At 48.3% G+C, this 18,439-nt stretch overlaps 1 protein-coding gene across 6 annotated transcripts in view; it reads left to right on the top strand.

Annotated features, from left to right (window-relative positions):
• Positions 1 to 18,439, top strand: part of REEP1 (receptor accessory protein 1) — a 123,552-nt gene that overhangs the window by 94,169 nt on the left and 10,944 nt on the right. The window contains exons 6-8 of one of the 6 annotated variants that reach the window (XM_019631508.1): positions 5,090 to 5,242; positions 12,103 to 12,280; positions 16,377 to 16,412. In XM_019631508.1, coding sequence (XP_019487053.1) covers positions 5,090 to 5,242; positions 12,103 to 12,280; positions 16,377 to 16,412 — 367 coding nt within the window. Of the gene's footprint in view, positions 1 to 5,089; positions 5,243 to 10,570; positions 10,601 to 12,102; positions 12,281 to 16,376; positions 16,413 to 18,439 lie in introns of all 6 variants that reach the window. The other 5 variants (XM_019631509.1, XM_019631512.1, XM_019631510.1 and 2 more) reach the window with 5 other exon arrangements.

Genomic DNA, 18,439 nt, shown 5'->3' on the forward strand with positions numbered 1-18,439 from the left:
CCTTGTTTATTGATCTGAAGAATAAGCCTTTTTCATTCCTCCAATCCTGCTCTGTTCAATATATAATAGTAATCACTTGCTACGTATGGCATTTAAATCATTTAAAATTAAGTAAATTTAAAAATTCAGTTCCTCAGACATACCGACCCCATTTCAAATCCTCAGCAGTCTGGTGGCTGACACAGGTATGGAACGTTTCCATCTTCACTGGAGGTTCTGATTGGCAGCAGTGCCTCTGTTAAGCTTCTTGGGTTCTCCTTTGCCCTATTTTTACCCCTTTGCCTGCAGTCTTTGACAAGGGCCCCGCTTAGCCACTCAGCACTTTGGAGCTTCTGTGTATGAGGTTCACCAGGAAAACAGGGCGATGGAAGCTCAGCCTGTAGCATCACCCATGGTATTGCTTTCATTTCTTCTGGTGCTGCTTTCACACCGCGACCACGTTCCTGACTTGCCAGCCCAAAGCTTTGCCTGCAATTGTGGTCAGCAGCCACCAGGGTGTAGCCAAGTCTTGGTTATAGCCCTGGAGTCTGAACAGCTAGTTCCACAGAGAGAAATTATAGTGTTTTCTCACTTGTTTTTTTTTTCATTCCCACTCAACTTTGCTTTAAAACTAAAACAAAGTTTATGAAACAGTTTGACATAAATAGTTAAAAAAAGTCCTCTCCCTCTTATCTTTCTCTTTTATCCATCACTACTTTATGTAAACCTCTTTCTTGAATAAAAACACTGCCTTCAAACCACCATGGAACTTAATTCTTGGAAACAGAAGCTCATTCCAGGAAGTTCATAAGCCTAGTGATTTGGGGCTTCTGACCAGATTGGAATTGTTTGCCATTGCTTTGTTTTCTTTGTAGCAAAAAAAAAAAAAAAAAAACCCAGAAAAAAACACTACCTGTTTGCAGTTAATCAGAGGGCAGGTATTGATTTTCTTTTAAAAAAGCCTCCCTGTATGAGCTTGTGCTTGGGAGGTATTTTCAGGGAAAAAGAGGAGACTGCTGTCCCTTCCAGGTCCCTGGTCTCACTTCTCTGCTTCACATCTTCGTGTCTGATGAATTCAGGTGACACCAAAGACTCTAAGAAGCCTCACACTTGTGTCTTCGCCCCTCGGGGACTATTGCCCAGCCACTGTACTAGCTTTCATCAAGTTAGCCTTCATCTGTTTTAGCTGAAGACTCTGGGACGTAACATTAATATTTAGAATTTACCCCAGCAACTGGTTTTAAACACCAAGAATATTTAAACTGTTATGGACAATCTGCTGAAAAAAGTTTGGAAGTATTCCCTACCCTCCAGTCTCCCAAACAAATCGGCTTACATCCAGCTTAGCGTTCCAAAGCATGTTGAAGTGGAACCAAGCAGCACTTGACACCAGTGCTGTTCTGCCACACTTGGCTTTGTCATTCAATCCGCGGCCCCTCTGGATTTCTTTTCCCTAAATGTTTCTACTTGGAATGTTTCCTCACCTCACTCTACTTGGTAGATGGGTGGGGGGATTAAGACAAGCAAAGCCCCGGCCTCACAAGGAGCTGAAGAGGGAGGGCCTGAACTCACCCAGAGCTGCTGGTCTGATGTTAGTTGCCCGCTCTCTATTCCATGTTTACCTGTGGAGATTATCTGTAGCATCAGGGGTCTAAGTGGAAATGGAGAAGCCTGCCTGCCTGACCTCAGAGAAGAGCCTGGTTGAGCCTCCGAGGTCTGAGAAAGCATTTCTAGGGTCACATGTGAGGGGGGAGAGCTTTTTCTTGGCTGTGATGATGCAGCAACTTCTCGGTCGCCTCTTTCTTTTTGACTGTTTTCTCCAGCTCACGCCTCCCCTCACTCCCTCAGTGCTGGGTGGGATTTCTCCACCTTGCTCTCCTTTCCCTCCCAAGGCCATCTCGTCCTTTCTCTCACCTTCCGCTGTCACTGGATGCACTTGCTTCCCAGTTTGGCTTCTCTGCCTGGGACTCAAGTCCAGTGTCTCAAGAAAGTCTCCCCTGTCTCCTTGGTACCTTTAGTAAGCATTTCCCTAACTCCAGATCTGCCCCTCCTGTTGTGTCCCATCTTACTGATGATTATGAAACACCATCCTTCAGGCCCCTAGGCTCTAACTCTCACGTGTTTAATGCTGTCCCTGACTCCCACTTTTCCAGTTCTGCCCATTTCACATCCTTTGCCTCCTTCCAGGCCCCTTCTCCTCACCCTCCCATCTAGCTTGCACTGTTACACTAGCTCCCCAAGTTTTCCCCTGCTCCTCTTCCTTCACATTTGAGGCCTGTGCAGTCAGACCCTGATCCCAGCCATCCTGTCTTGCAGCTCTGCTTGTACTGCACTCACAGCACCACCTTCTGTGCTGTTCTAGAAATAGCAACTCTGCACTACTTCTAGAATTTTCTCTGTCCTGCTCATGTTGGTTCTTCACCTGCCCCTGTTTCTGCCTATTTGACCCTTCAAGGTCAAATGCTGCCACCTATGCAGAACCTTCTCTGGTTCCAGGTGGAACTGGTCTCCCCGACTCTGTTGTAGTCATTTATATCCATGTCTTATCTGCATCCCCAGTAGATCCTCAGTTAAAGGAATGAAGGGCTGTTTTACATATTTTTTGCTGTCCCAGCCAATAGAGCAGTGCTTAGCATCAAGTGGCTTTGGAGATAAGCAGATAGGGGTTAAAGATCCCAACTCCCCACTTACCGATGCACATCTCTGAGCCTCAGCTTCTTCACCAGCAAGATGGGCATGGTAACGGTGCCTACCACACAACAGTGATGAGATGGACAGAGAGACTTCACGATGTAATATACAGACTTCACAAGATGTCGCGCTCATACTAAATGCTTAATAAAGCTTACCTGTTATTTACTTCTACTCATGTCGGTTTGATCTCTGAGGTCTTCTCTTCACTGTTGGACAGAATATAAAAAACAAGTCAGATGCTGCCACTGGGAAATATTTACAATTCAGACTATCGGGTGGATCTAGGGTCTCTTGTCCCAGCCTGTGCTGTGACTCCCTGGGCAGCCACTCTCCTGCCCTGGCCTTTGCGTCCCTCATGGCTCTGGGCCTGACTGTCCATACAGTTGCTTCTTCCCCCGCTTCAGCTTTGAGCTGAGTGGGTCCCTGCGGGCAGCTTACCACACGTGAGCACCTGCCCCCTTCCTCCTTAAAAGAGAAGGAATGTGAAACTATGGGTTGCTAGAGCAGGAAGGAACCTTAGATGCCGTCTTCTGAGATCCCTTGCTTCACTGGGGAGGACACTGAGGCCCAGATGTTGAGTAGCTTGCCTAAGGTCACACAGCTGTTAGTTGCTGAGCTGGGGTCAGAACTCGGCATTCCTTGCACCACTCCAAGTACCACCATGGCCCCCCTCTCCTCCACACACACTGGACTGATGGTTTCTCACCATTTTCGATTTGGATTACACCACCAGGCCCTGAAGTCCTGTGACTGAGTGCCCAAGAGACGCATCTGCCACTGAGAATTTTAGTCAGTTACAGCCCTGGATACTTTTAAGGACTGTCTGTCCTTCTGACCATTTTTTCTATCAAACACCTCTAGGAGTTAAGGTTCATTAATATGCAAAAGCCAGCTAGCACACGCTGGCTAGGCAGGCTCCCTCTTTACCTTGAGGCAAGGCTGGGGCAACCCTTAAATGCAGGAGGTGGTACATACCAGGCAGGTAAAGGAATTTGCAATACGCGTACATGTTACCATGAGATCGTTTCTTTAAAGATTGATCGCTTATGATAATATGGGCACATTTTAAATGTAAGTATAACCAAGGCTCTACTTTTCACTAACAACTGAACAAGTTTGTCTTGTGGGTGCTCCCCCACCCGCCTTAGGTTTTTTCTCCCCTCTCACTGTCTCTTTCCAACAGGCTTCTTGTGCCACTTTACCTTGCAAGGAAGAGAGATGTGCTAGCACATTAGCCTTTCCTCAGGGCCTTCACCTCTCCAAGGAGGAAGCGTGGAGCCAGGTGAAGCTTCCAGCTGAGACAGTTCACCTCAGTGGCGGACTTCTACATGCAAGGGGAGGACCAGCCGCTGGGGTAGAGAGTCCTTCCTCACCACCAAGCCCTGTCACCTGGGTGCCAGCCTGACTCAGATGCCTGGGCCCTGAGCTGGTTTACAGGGACTTGACTCATCTGTGCCCTGTTGTTATTCCACACAGCCCTGTCTCTCCTCCTCGCCCCTGTTGCTCACCTCCTCAGCAGCCTTCTTTTGGCACCTCAGGTCCAGCCTCTTCCAACCCAGAAGCACCAAACCAGCCTTCCCTCGATGGTTAATATTTGGTTTTGCATTCCGTCCCCCACTAAGGGCACTTCCCAGAAGGGAGGCTAGGAAATACAGTCTGTATTCCAGACATCCATGTGCCCAACCTGAGGAAGAAGGGGAGAGCAGATATTGTGCCAGTTCTCAGTGTGTGACACATGGTATGTCATTATTCTAAAATCCTGCTTTCTTTTCATTGCTCTCTACTCAGAAACCTTCTGTGGAGCTCTCATCAAAGTCCACAGGTAGACAGCCCAACTACCTATTTGCCAGGCTCATTTCCCTGTTATTCAGGCACCAGAGCCTCTTCTCAGGCTGGCTCTGCCCCGGTTTCCCAAATGCACCTCAGGTTTTCCACCTCCCACATTGGCCCAAACCCCGCCAGCCACAATATGCTCCCCTTTCTTTCTGATGATGCAGTCCTCACCTTGCTTGAATTTGAGCTCTTATATGAGGCCTCCCCCCGGATGTTTCAGCCAGCAGTAGTCTTTCCCTCCTCTAATCTTCTGTCACATACTTTGTCATCTTTGTCATTTGTCGCCTTGTGCGCATTTGTGTCTTGATGCCCCAGCTAGACTGTGAGCTCCTTGGGAGCAGAACTGTATCGTGTTTCATACTCATCTTTGTTCCTCTGCAGGGCTTCATGCAGAGTTTTGTAAACATCAGCATTTGCTGCAAATGAACGAGTGAATGAATGAATGAATGAGTGAGTGAATGAATGAATGAATGAAGACATGTGTGAGCGAGTATAGGAGGTGAGGGCAGCATGGCTCTCTTCAACCCTGTTTTGTAGGCTTGGTGCCCATGGCGTTTTTTTTTTTTCTTTTCCCCTTTATCAGGTGGCACGACTATTTCATTTTGTCTCCTCTTTGGATCTCAGAGAAGGGCAGGTAACCCCGTCGAGAGGTATGACTAACTACAAACTGATCCAGTGGGGTAGAGAGGCCAGCAGCCACCTCTGTCCACCAGCGCATGGTCTGGATCAGAACCAGGTGCCTGTCCGACTGACACCTGTGTGCGTGCGTGTGTATTAATCCCAGAACTGGATCCACTTCAGCATCCTTCCAGAGCCGCTTGTATAAATTTGGTAGCATCTAACATGTGATTAACTTATTTGGGTTTTTTTCTTTCTTTGTTTGATGCCTGAAAAATGAACTCAATTTGATGATTGATGCTATGGTAGGGAGAAACCCTATCTCTTTCTCTTTTGTTTGTTAATCTACTTTTATGTCACAAACAAGGCCCCAGGTTTCATCCAGCATGTTGTGAGGAGCCTGCCTGGCACTGATTTGGAGCATGTGGAGCTGTAGAGGTGACTGTCAGTGAGGTGGTTGCCCCACGGGGATTCCGAAGGAAGTACTAACTCTCTTTGACTACCACTGGGAAATGTGGCTATGCTGGTGGCTTTGTTGTCAGTTGCCTGACACACTAAAACCTTGTGTCTTTATTCTCATTGTCATCAGTCTTTGGAATTAGATATATTGGGTTGTTGGAAAAGTCATGACGCGTTTTTTTCTATGTTTTTCATTGCAAAAATATGTCATGACTTTTCCGACAACCCAGTATATGAGGTGAGATGGTGTCCAATCTGTGCTCTGTGGCAGCCTTCCCCTGTGACTGGGTGTGTCCCTCTGGAAAGAGGACCTCATCCAGGGCTTACAACCAAACTTAGCTGCTGTGTTGAATCAGGACTCGATGGGCCATCATGGCAGACATTCTATTAGTGGTAAATTGTTTTACTTGGAATGCCAGGTTATTAAAAGTTTGGGTCTTCCCAGAACACACGCCTTTCCCCTGACTAAGAAAACATCAAAACAAACAGAATTTGGTGTGTGTTGGCTGCATGGCTTTTTAATCCCTTACAAACTGGGGGAAGGACTAGAAATGAAAGCTCTTAGATTAATAGAAAGTTCAGTTATACGGTTTACCTCTTGAAGTCCACTTTTGTAAGCATTTTAGCTAGGAAAAAAGATTCAAATAAGCAAGAATACCATTGCCCTTGCCACTTCTGTGGAATTTCTGCAGTTCTGTGGAGCGAAGCTGAGAGAACCACTGGGCCATATTGTGTCATTGCCGGAAAGCAGTAAGTTGGTTCTGTTGAAGCAAACAACACGTAAACAAGAAATCACAGCCAAACTGGGTAAACAGTGCTTATAACACCGTTGGGAACAAGAGCGCAAGATCCCGACAGAATACAAGCAGGAGATTTGTTTTCATGGAAGGCTAAGGATGTTTCCCTTTTGCCAGGCTGTGAAAAGGTTCTTCCAGGGGCGAGGTGCCGAGGGCAGGGCTGACATGTGCTGACAGCCCCAGGGGCAGGTGCTCAGATGTACCTGAAGTAGGCTGACCTTAGTTCATGAAAGGGCCCCAGAATTCTTAGCTTTTCCTATGGCTCATATTCTAAACTCAGTGTTGACTGGGGAGGAAATTGATACATGACATTTAAAAAAAATAAAAACACATGCTAGAACTTACCCTTTATCAGAGTTACCTTAGGAGACCCAACATTTATTCTAGAGATTTTCAAAGCATTCTAGAAACTCTTATTTTGGAATTGTAATCAGAGCCAGGTAATGCACCGTAGAAGAGGGTCATACATTCTTGAACTCGGAATTTTCAAGTTGGAAAGGAATCTTGTTCAACCCTTTAATTTTCCAATGAAATTTCAAGGCTGAGAAAGACCAAGTTGACTTGGTCAAGGCCCCCAGAAGCAGAGTTGAGACTAGGCTCTCAGGGCTGGAGGGCAAATACACTGTAGTATTTTTTTCTTTTTTTTGGTCTAGATGGCATTTCTCAGCATCTTGCAAGCCCTGTATTTACAAAGTGGGGTCCTCAAGGTGGTCTTGGGAGAGTATTGTAGGTGTTGCTAAAAGTGAATTGTATTTTTTGGTAATTATTTCTTAATGGTTAATACATGTACATAGTACAAAATTCTAAAAGTACCAAAAAGGGCAGGCATACAGCGAAGAGGAGGTCTCACTCCTGCCCCTGCCCTCCAATGGAATGGTGGTGTTAAAAGAAACCCTGTAAACTTTCAGCAGGCGCTTTCACTAATGCCTTCCTTGGGCCATTAGCACAGTATAACTTGGACCCCCATCTCCTTAGCAGACAAAACTTCAAAGATCTCATCTGGGGTGGAGTGAAGTGGCAGCCCTGAGTGGTGGCATACTAAGAGATCTACTTCTCTTTCCACCTGGTTCCCATCTTTACCCACCCAAGTCCTCCAAGGCCACGTCAAGCATGGTCTTCTCTGGATGCCTCGCCTCTCAGATGTGCGCCCTCTGTCCTGTGCACCCTCAGACCTCTGGCACCTTTTTACATTCCTTGTGGACAAAGCCCAGCGCCCAGTTCAGCAGGATGCTCCTTCAGGCCTGGGACCCTGGCTGATGCATTGGGGTGGGGATGGGGGTTTCCTGCTGCCATACTTGACTCAAGGGCTTGCTCAGTAAATGGTCATCTGTTCATTCCTTCAACTCCTTGACCCCTAATGTGTGTCAGGTAGAGCGGTGGGTGCCAAGGCTGCAGTAGTAAATTTAAAAATCTGGAGGGGAAGGAAAACCGACTCACAATGCCAGTAGTTAAATAGAATTGTATGGAATCCAAAAAATAAGTAGAGACTATGCTGAGAGCATATGACAGGGAGCTGAGAATGTTAGAGAAGCTTCTCTGAGAAATGCAGCCATACTGCATTGAATTGAAAGCGGTGTGGTTTCTCAGACACATCACTATCTTAGGTACCACTCAGGAAGAAAATACTGCCAATTAAATTAGAGCACAGTGCTCTTTCACTCAGCATTAAAAAGACTCTTAGACCTGTTTACACATAGATTTTTGTGTGTGTCATTTTTGTATATACATTCAAAGGGACATACAGCACAACAAATGGGCTGGGGTCTTCCTAACCTCGCTTCTTCACTTTCAGAGTCTGACTCTTTTGAATGAATCACTTTTCAACTCAGCTCTTCTGTATTCATTTATGACCATGCTGTGTCACTCTCTGTGCCTTCCAGAGCGTTCGTGATGCAGAGCCGTTGTCACTGGGATGTCAGTGCTGCTGATATCCATTCTGCCAGTTTGGATGCTGCCACATTCTTGATCTTGCCAGAAGGTGTCAGTGGAAGACAACCTGTACTCATATTTCTTCTTCTGGTGGTTCTTAAATGGTTTATAAATTGAACACTCAGGGGTTTCAGCTGTCCAGTCATGCCATAGGGGAATACCAACCAAGTGCATTTGTGTGTAGGCAGCTACAGCGATGTCAAAGCAACAGCAATTGTAAGACCCACCCCAGTTTCAGAGATGAAAAATGTGTATCTTAGAATTGTTGAAAATTATTTACAAGAAGTCTAGGAGTAAGTGGGTGCCGTCATTATTCCAGTGACTTAGTGATGTCAAGGCTCTGCATGGATGTCTCTGTGAGTCTTTTAATCACAGGATGGTAGTTCTACCACACTCAAAGACAGAAAGCAGGGAGCAGGATTAGGCCTTTCTCCTCCTGCATATCAGGAAGAGAAAATGCCTTCCCCAGAAATCCCTTAGCAGGTTTCCCCTTACCTCCCATTGGCCAGAACTGTATCACATAACTATCATAGCTATACAAGAGGTGGGGAAATCTGTTTTTTCTTACTATTTCAAGAGTGGGGTAGGGAACGACTTTTGGATGGTTAATCACTTCTTGGCCTTTTGGCTAAGATCAAGTGTGGATGGTCAATTAACAGTATATCCCATGGTGGACCCCACATTAGGGATGAGTTAACCCCCAATACTGTAGGACTTCTCAAAACTTTTAACATGGTCGTGTGGCTCATTGAATTATGGAGAACATGGCATCAAACTTTTCCAAACTTCAGGAATCCAAGTTTATTTTTCTAAAATAGAGAACCCAGTTTTGCAAAATGCCAGTGAACAGCTCCTGGTTGTTTCCAGAATAACAAACTGAAGGTTCTCTAGAGCAGAGTTGAAGCAGGGTGGGATGGCGTTTGTGGAGAGTGGATGGAAATGGGCTTTTGAGTAGAGACAGAGCAGGGCTGTGAGGTTTACAAATGAGAGAGACAGATTGATTTGAACTATCTCAGATGCTTTTGACGAGTATGGCTCATTTGTTTTCAAGAGCCTTATATCCCCGCTGTTGTGACTCCCTCCGAGACAGGACTAGGTGGATACAGAGCTATTATTATCTCCTTCTCTTCTTTCCTTGCCTCTGCCACCTCCAGTCTTCATGATGCTGGTGATATTGGAGCTGGGCTGGTTGGCTTCTGGGAAGTGGAACTGAGGGCTGTGCTAAAACCGACGTGTATGATGCTTGCTGCCGCTGTCTTTCAGACACTTTGCTGAGCCTTTGCAAGAGCTGGCAGACACATGGATGGAGTTAGTTCCTGATCGTTTATTTGGGTTTGGGATCACAAAGGCCCTCCTGGTCCTTCTGGCCAGAAGTGATCTTTCTATTTTTTATGCAACAGCAACTTGTGTGTCTGAGGCAGCAGCAGCAAACATCATCATAGCTGACATTTTTCGAACACTTCCTATGCATTGGGCTTTGTAGTTGACATCTTTTGCGGGCATAATCTCCTCTAATCCTCATCACCATCCTGCCATGTGGCTGCCCTTCTGCAGATGCAAGGAGTGCGGGGGACAGAGGTTAGACTCACCCAGCTGTTAGTGATAAGACTGGACTTTTAATCCAGGTGTGACTGTTCTTAATCTTCACTTTCTGTAGCTTCTGGGATGGCACTTTTGTGTTATTTGTACAGTTGTCTTTTTACACCTTGTCAAAACTCAAGTTGTGTTTTTGGTATTTCCTCATAACACCTAGCACAGTGTCTTGCCCATAGAAAGTCCTTGATAAATAATTGTTGGCCAGATAAATTAATAAATGGGAGGGTGACTGCAAGGGCAAGTCAGTGAGTGGTTTTCCTGAAAGTGATCCTAACATTGAGTTACTCCATTATAATTATCAGCAGATTTTCTCCCTCTTTTCAGAGTCTGTTTTTGTTCTTTAGTCCTCTAGTTTCTTCTAAATTCTAGATATCTAAAATGTTTCTGAGTAGAATAAGCATGGGTCGTTGGCTGCTAGATTTGGAAGGGATTACACTGGGCAGCAGGTCCTACCCTCATGTTCTTGGCAAAGACCACCAACTATTCATGTCTAGAAGGCGAGGCCTCAGACGTGGGCCTTGTCCACCATCATTCCAGAGCAGTGTCTGAGGACTAGGGTGATTTCTGTCTCTTTCCGCACAATGTCCTCCCAAACCCTTTTGCCTGGATTTGTAATTCTAATTGTATATATTTGATGATTTAAATAGTTTTCTTTTTATTGTTAGTTTTCTGGATGCATTGTTTTTATATCTTTGGTAGGTGGAGAACTTATCTTTTCATATTTTAAAGTATCTGTTTTATTCTGACATTTCTTGTAACCTGTCTGCGAGCTTTTGTTTTCCCTGCCCCCTCTAAGGGACTCATTTTGCATTTGCTCCTTTGTCTAGCTGGCTTTTTCATTAAGGTCACTACAGGGAATTGCTGTGTTTTGGTGGCCCATTTTTATTATTATTATTTTATTAAGCAAATGAAAAAATCCCCAAACGCTTCTACCATCTCTGAAAGCCTCTTAACGAAGCTTGTTTGTTTCATCAATCCCCTACAACTCCAGCCCAGAGCACTCTCGTTAGATGTTCTCATTAATTTTGTGCCAATTTGTTGTTTCTGTTATATCTGTTGTGCCTTTGTGTCTCCAAGTCCTCCAGCCCTTTAGGACCATTCTTTTCTCATTATGCAAATAAAATGCCTCTTTCCCATCCCCCAGGGTCCCATGTACCTGTGGGAAGTCTAACGCCCTCCACTATTTCTGAACATGCCAAGAGCTCGTTGTTGTGCTTAGTGGTTATTTACCTGCCACTTTTTGCTCAAATCCCAACCTGATTCTCAACAACCCCAATCTCCCACCAGCCCCTGCTCCCCCTCAGGTTTCCTTCTCCCCCGAACACTGTCTCGTCTGCAGCCCCTGAAGCACACTAAAGCACGGCTGTCCGCTCTCCCTGAGCCTTTGTGATGGTCCTTTTCACTCTGACACACGTTCTCTCATCTAGACAGCGAGGATCTTCCCTTTCAGAACTGTAAGGGATTGATCTTGCTTCCCAAACAAAAGAACAATTTCCCCCTGAGATGCATTCTATGGCTCCCTCAGAATATGAACTGATTACACTCAGCAGGGTTTGTTTTTTTTAATATCATATTTTCCTTCCTGACTCATTCCCTTTGGGTATTTTATGAAGCTCAAATGCGACAGTGGGAGTAAATGTGCCCCATAAACAGTGACGTGAGCAGATAAAAGACATCGCTGTTGTCGTGCATTTAGAAATACTGTCTGTATTTCATTTCCTTTGAAAAGAGGAGAGATTAAGCACATAGATTGTTAGGTGTTGACTTTTGACCAGATTCTTGTGTACTGGAAACTGAGGAAAATATAGCTATATAAGGATTTTTATTTATGTGAAGTCAGAGAAACAGCAGACAAGCCCTGGAGAGCAGAAACTGCAGGCAGTGGTCATGCCCTTGGCCCTGGGTCTGTCTGGGGCTCTGGCTCATCTCCTAGAGGCATCTGAAGGGAGGAAGGAGTTGAGAGCCAGAGGAACAACTGCTGAGCCCCACAGGAGGCCCTGGAATATTCCAGACCTTGGCCCTCCGTGTTTCCAGCAGGTACACTGGGCACCTGCCCCTGCACAGGGTCCTTCCAGGTTTGATTTCCACCTCGTTGACTGTCAGAGCTCCCTGTTGGCTTTGTTGTGTCTGCCCCCCAGTACTGCCTGTGGTTTGTGGGTCAGGCCTCTGACATGTGCCCCTCCTGTGTTGTATCCAGGGACAGGGTGCCTTATCGGAGAGACTGCGGAGTTTCAGCATGCAGGACCTCAGCACCATTAGGGGAGACGGTGCCCCTGCTCCCTCGGGACCCCCACCACCGGGGTCTGGGCGGGCCAGCAGCAAACATGGCCAGCCTAAGATGTCCAGGAGTGCTTCTGAAAGCGCTGGCAGCTCAGGTAGGTGTCACTTCACTTCCGCTCTTTCCCACTTCATAGGCCTCACTTTCACTGAGAGAGGCCCAGTCCCCCAAGTGGCATGTAACCTGGCCCTTGCCCCATGGACTTGCCACCAATGCAGACCATGCCAGTCCAGCCAAGGAGCAGAGTAACACTCAGGCCAGGACAGGAAGCTGGGCTGGGACTTTGATGGGGGAAGAGTTAGATCACCTGCACCGAAGGGTCCCACTTCTCCATCTGATTGTCTGGGGGCTTGGGGATGGTTGGGTGGTAGAACCTACGCTACACCTAGAGGCAGCAGGCACAGCTGGACTGGGCCAAACCAGCTCTCTCTGTTCTCTTCCTCTCTGACCCCTCACTCCTAGGAGGGCTTACCTGTCCTGAGCACCTGAGCGGCCTGGCCCCTCCCACCTACCCAAGGCTTATGGCTCTTGTGGACCCTTTTCCCTGCATGGATTATTCCTTGTCCTGTCCCTCACTCTACCCGCTCCTTCCATCCCGGAACCCCCATTCACCGTGTACACCTCAGCCATCACATGCCAAGGGCCACACCGGCTCTGAGGTCTAATCCTTGTGGAGGCCAGGGCTTTATGGAAACCGCCCATCTACCTCTGATGCCTGCCTCCAGTTATCACATTCCTGGTATAAGGTTGCCTCTATTGGGATTGACCTGGGGGCCTTGTTAAACATGCCAAGTCCTGGGTTCATCCTGAGAGATTCATCAGGTCTGGGGTGAGACCCAAATGTATGATGCCGCTGAGGTGCAGCCACGTTTGGGACCCACTGCCATCTGATTCATCAGTGGGTTTTGGGCTTGTGGAGGGTACAGACATGGATTGGGGGTAAGGAGCTGGGCCAGGACTCCCAGTGTCCCAGACCACTCCTTGGGGATATACAGGGACCTTGGCTCTCAGGAGCTGAGCACTGCTACTGCCAGCAAAGGGTTGACCGTGACTGGGGTGCAGGGGACAGTTCTGGATCGCCACCTCTGCGCCTCATCCTTGGTGGGAAATTGAGCCTCAGGTGGGAATTGGGCAACATTTTTGTAATCTGTGTCTGGTGGCCGCCCTGCCATTACAAACAGGGACATCCAGGCCACCTGGACCCTGACTGTGTGCTGTGAGGTGCAGCCTGTAGGAGGCACCTTGGCCCCAAGCCCCAGAGACCCCACCTGATTTGGGAGGTCTTAGATGTGGGTGGGAAGGAAGGAGCCCTGCGGCTGCCCTGAGAATGATGACTCACGCTCCCCTCTAGGGAAGGCGGAACAACGCAGAGCTAGGCCTGGTGTCCATCAGTTTCCTTCCCTCTTGGGATTAACCCCCTTCCCCCAGGCCCCAGGTTTGAAGAGTGTGGTTTTTCTGTTGGAAAGGAGATGTTTTAACACTGGTAAGGCTGGAAAGGTGAGGACTTGGCTATGACGGGGAGGTCCACCTCAGGGAGAGGTTATCTCCTGGGGAACCCACCCCAGGAAAACTTAGAATGGAATCTCAAAAGGCCAGGCAGGAAGGGAACCTCAGGGATCACTCAATCTAACCCTCTGATTTTACCAATGAAGTGACAGAGTCCCAGGAAAGGGAATGGTTACCAGGGTCACCCACTGGTGGCATTCTCCTGTGGCCTTCTGATTCCTGGACCAGTGCCCTCTGTTTACTCATCCATTGACTACCAGGTTTCCTTGAGTGCCCACAGCTCCTGACTTCCTGGGCACTGTCCCAGAAATCAGGATGTGAACTGGAATTAGGTATCACCTCACCCTTGCTGAGCTCATTGGCTACCTGCCCTCAAATGCAAGCTCTTCATTTGGAAGAAAAAAGGGCCCCAATTCTGTGAGGCTGACAAGGCAGAGCAAGAACCAATAGGGTAAAGTTCCAAGGGGGAACCACTTACTGGCAAGGTGTTTACTCCCTCTGTACCTCAGATCCCTTATCTGTGCATAAGGAATGCTAGTCCCTATTTGTGGGGTTGTTGTGAGGATTCAGATGAAGTAATCCATGTAAAAGTGCTTAGGATCATGCCTGGAAGTCTGTGCCGTAGCTGCTAAAATTGTTCTTGTTATAGATGAAAGTGTCCAGGAGAGAACTGGGCCACCTTTTGAGGTGGTGAGTTCCCCACTATTGGAAGGGTCCAAAGCAGAGTTGAATGGTTATGTACCGAGGCTCTAAGAAGTGGGCCTCGGTAGCCCCACAGTGCTTTTCCCTCTGAGATTGTATGTTGTTGTTATAGAGGTGAACCAAGTAGAGGAAGTAGGCTCAGAGAGGTCGTAGACTGTGCCGAGGCCACACAGGACAGGAATCTAGGCCTCCTGTTTAGAACTCTCCTTGGTGGGCTATTCAGGGAAGCCTCAGAACTAAGAAAGTGAGCGATCTGGTGGGATCTAAAGGCAATAGGAGGTATCCCTGGGCTTTGAACATCTTCCCAGACCAGTACCAGGTGGAAAGAGTTTGGGATGATTTGTGTTGGTGTTGGCCCTGCCACCCTCCATGAGCAGTGACGTCCTCTGCTGTGACCCAGGGAGGCAGTGGGCATTGCTCTGGTCGCCGGCCAACCTGGTGGAGTTTGTGGAGAACCAGAGAGCCCGCTGTGCTGCAGCATGACCCAGCTCTCATCACTGCCCGCCCTTGGCGTCAGCACCTGTGGTTTCAGGGAGCAGAGAAGGGAGGTGCTGACCCCGCAGGGAGGACAGGGGCCCTGTGGCCCTTGTCCCAGCTGTCCTGGGGCCTAAAAGAAAAGCTATCTCAGAAAGAAAGACAGGTGAAAGGTGGTCCAGGGCCTGGGCATGGGGCAAAAACACCCAGATTAGAGGCTCTGGGGCAGTTTTAACCCCTGAGCTGAGGAGTGTGGTGCCTGGGAGGAAGTCTGGCAAAGGGCCCCACCACACAGGGCTGGCATGCCTTCCCAGTCCCCAGGGCGGGCCTCGGACACCAGGTGTGGTCGGGTAGGGGAAAGGGCCCCACGTCTGAGCTTCCTTCTTGGCTGGGTGACACTGGACCTGTGCAGGGACAGCAGATGCAACACAACGAGACAGATATCACTAAGCAATCAGCACGCTTGTTCCCACTGGGCCTCGATTCAGCTTCAGAACCTTTATCAGAATGATAGCCCGGGCTGTCACTACCAGAGGATTTGACCTTGGCAGAGGAGATGAGACCAATTCCCTTAAGCTTTCTTCTCTGTGAAAAGGACACAATAACCCCTATTCAGCCTATGTCTTAGGGTTGTGAGGAGAGCAAACAAGATAATTTCCAAACCCTGGACAGGGGGCAGGAGTTTAGGGCAACCTGGGAGAGGACAGGTAAGAGATGGTGGCTGCACCCCATGCAGCTGTATGCAGCAACTGGAAGCAATAATTCCAGTGTACATACAAATAGATCTTGAAAACATGGTGCCTAGTGGAAAAAGTACAACACAGAATGAGGTGTTTTGTAACAGGTTATGTAAAATAATAATATATTCCCTTTGTGCAAAATTACAAGATGGAGTTCACAAAAACACATTGCCCTCCCTCCAGAATGAACTGGGAGGTATTTTGTCAGACACCTCGATTGAAAGCCTGGCATTGGACCCCAGAAAGGATACAAAGGGAGTTGAAGTCACGATTCTTGCCTTCCGTGAACTTGGAGACACTTAGCATGTATTTAGTGAGCACCTGCTGTATACCAAGGTCTGGATGTGCACCAAGACCAATGGAGTGTGCAAAGCAGCAGCCAATTAGGCTTTGGACCAAATGGCCAGACACTAAGCACTTTGGGGGGTCAGAGGTCAGTCTGTGGTTTCCTAGAGGTCATTCTGATTAGTGGGGGTGGTTGGAGTTATTTCCCAGAGGAACCTTTGACCCCAACCCCTGCCTTCCCTGGGGCTGCACAATAAAAGGACTGACCTCTGTGGGTCAGGCAAGGGCATTTTCTAGCACCCAAGAAGACGCTGAATCTGGAATGATCCCCACCCCGACCTTGGTGTCTCTACAGAGAGCCTCATTTCTGGGACCCCTATATTGAACACACTGAGATCCCCACACTTCACTGAGGCCTCCCTGTTTGCCTGGGGCTGGTTTCTCTCAAGTGGGGGATTTCACTGATGGTGCCCCCCATCCCCACAGTGTGTACATGCTGCTCCATCTGCAGGACCCGAAAAGGTAAGTAAGCAGCCAGCCTCTCCGCAGCGTGCTGGACTCACCTCGGGAGGAGGTTCTAACCATGAGCTGGCACATGACCTTGGGGCTCCCTTTTAGCTGCATGGTCTGGGGGAGGGCTCAGGAAGTTACCTCCTTAAAATAGCAAACCTGTATTATCTTACAGTGTCTACAGGCTAGGAATTTGGTAGTTCAGGGTCGTTCAGGCTCAGGGTCCCTCAAGAGTTGTAGTAAAGATGTCTCCCAGGGCTGCAGTCATCTGAAGGCTTGACTAAGCCTGGAGGAGCCATTTCCAAGATGGCTCTCTGATGGCTCTTGGCTAGAGGCCTCATTTGCTTCCCATCTGGGCCCCCCTAGGGCTGCTTGAGCACCCGTACCACGTGGCAGCGAGCTTTACCCAGAGGGACTGGTTTGAGAGAGACAGCAAGCATGGGGGACATCATGGTACCTGTTAGGACCTAGTTTTGAAGTCACATACCACCACTTCTTGCCTTATTCTATTTGTTGGAAATGAGTCATTAGGTCCAGCCCACACTCAAGGGGAGGGGAATTAATCTTCACCTCTTGAAGGAAGGAGTATCAAAGAATGTGTGGGGTTATTATAAAACCACCACAAGGTCATATTTCCTTGTGCCCTGAGTGATGAGGACACAAGAACTCACCCACCGCCTCTAACATGATGACACCCTACAGTTCCAGAGGTTTTGGTCCTGCTGCTACCAAGGGAGCCCCGGTCCTGCTTTGCCACTTACTAGCTATGTAACTGCGTGTGAATCACCTAACCACGCTGAGCCTCGGTTTCCTCATCTTAAAATGGAGATAAAGATCTCCGCTTCCCACCTCACTGTGCTGTTGTGAAAATGGCTATGAAAGGACATTTGGAAGGATGACGATGATGATGATTGTAGCCCAGAGCAGCTAGGAAACCTCAGAGAGAGGGGACAAGCCTGAGGTCTCCTCGTCCTGCACAGGGACTGCTGCTGCTGCCCTTCCCGTGTGCGAGTGACGGCTCGTGGAGCCATGGCCACCCCGTGCTGGGCCATGTCGCTCTGTCCTGACCTGCTATTTCCCTAACCTTAACTAGACACAGAAGCGAGTGGCAATGGTCCTGGACCAAACCAGCTCCTCTTTCACCCCCACAGAGGGCTCCCCTCATGGGGGAACTGCCTTTGGCTTAGCAGGTGAGAGGGGGCCACTCCTGACTTGCAGCTGCCGGCTGGTGTGAGGGGAAGGCACGCACCATGACTGTTGCTGCCTGTGCCACCAGCCCCAGTGCCACGGAGGCATGGCATGTCCCTCTCACATCGGTGGAGAGCCGGAAGACAAGAAGCTACGTTATAAGAAGAGTCCTTTTGTCCTATTTTCTCCTTTTGAAGGCTTCTCGATGCCAAGGATTTTTAAGGTTTGGGGGTTTTGGAGGCCATAAGCCCAATGTGAGCTGACAGTCAAAGGCATTCCTGAGTTGGGGAACAGTGGAGACCGTCCTCATACCCTGGCTAGGAATGACCCTTGGGGGTGTCCTGATCCACATCAGAACTGGAAGGGCATATATGTATGATTATTAAGTTGTACACCTAAAATGAATATAACGTTACCTGTCACTTATATGAAAGGAAAAAGGAATCAGGGAGGGAGATGGAGAAAAGGAAGGGAGGAGAGGCTGCACGCGGTTGCTTCCAGCACTGGGGGCTACTCTTGGGCCTGGTGGATGGACTAGTTCCTGGGAAACAACCATGTAGTCCCAGTGGCCTCAGGCAGCTGTGGTGATTTCTGTCAATCAATCCACCCTTTAAAATTTTGGGTTTGTAAATTCCGTGAGCCATTCAGAGAGCTTCTAGCTCTGAGATACTGTTATTTGGGGAACCAGGGAGAATAAAGCCACCTTCTCCTCCATTCTTTCCTTATGGGACTGCTCTGTGCTGCTCCCTGGGAAGCCCTCACTTCCCATGACACCTGGTGGCTTCATAATCAGAGGTTGCATTTCCAGTGCATGTAAATACTGGGTTGTCGGAAAAGTCATGACGCATGTT

Source organism: Hipposideros armiger, unplaced genomic scaffold, assembly GCF_001890085.2.
Source record: "Hipposideros armiger isolate ML-2016 unplaced genomic scaffold, ASM189008v1 scaffold_1003, whole genome shotgun sequence".
NCBI classification, from domain to species: domain Eukaryota; kingdom Metazoa; phylum Chordata; class Mammalia; order Chiroptera; family Hipposideridae; genus Hipposideros; species Hipposideros armiger.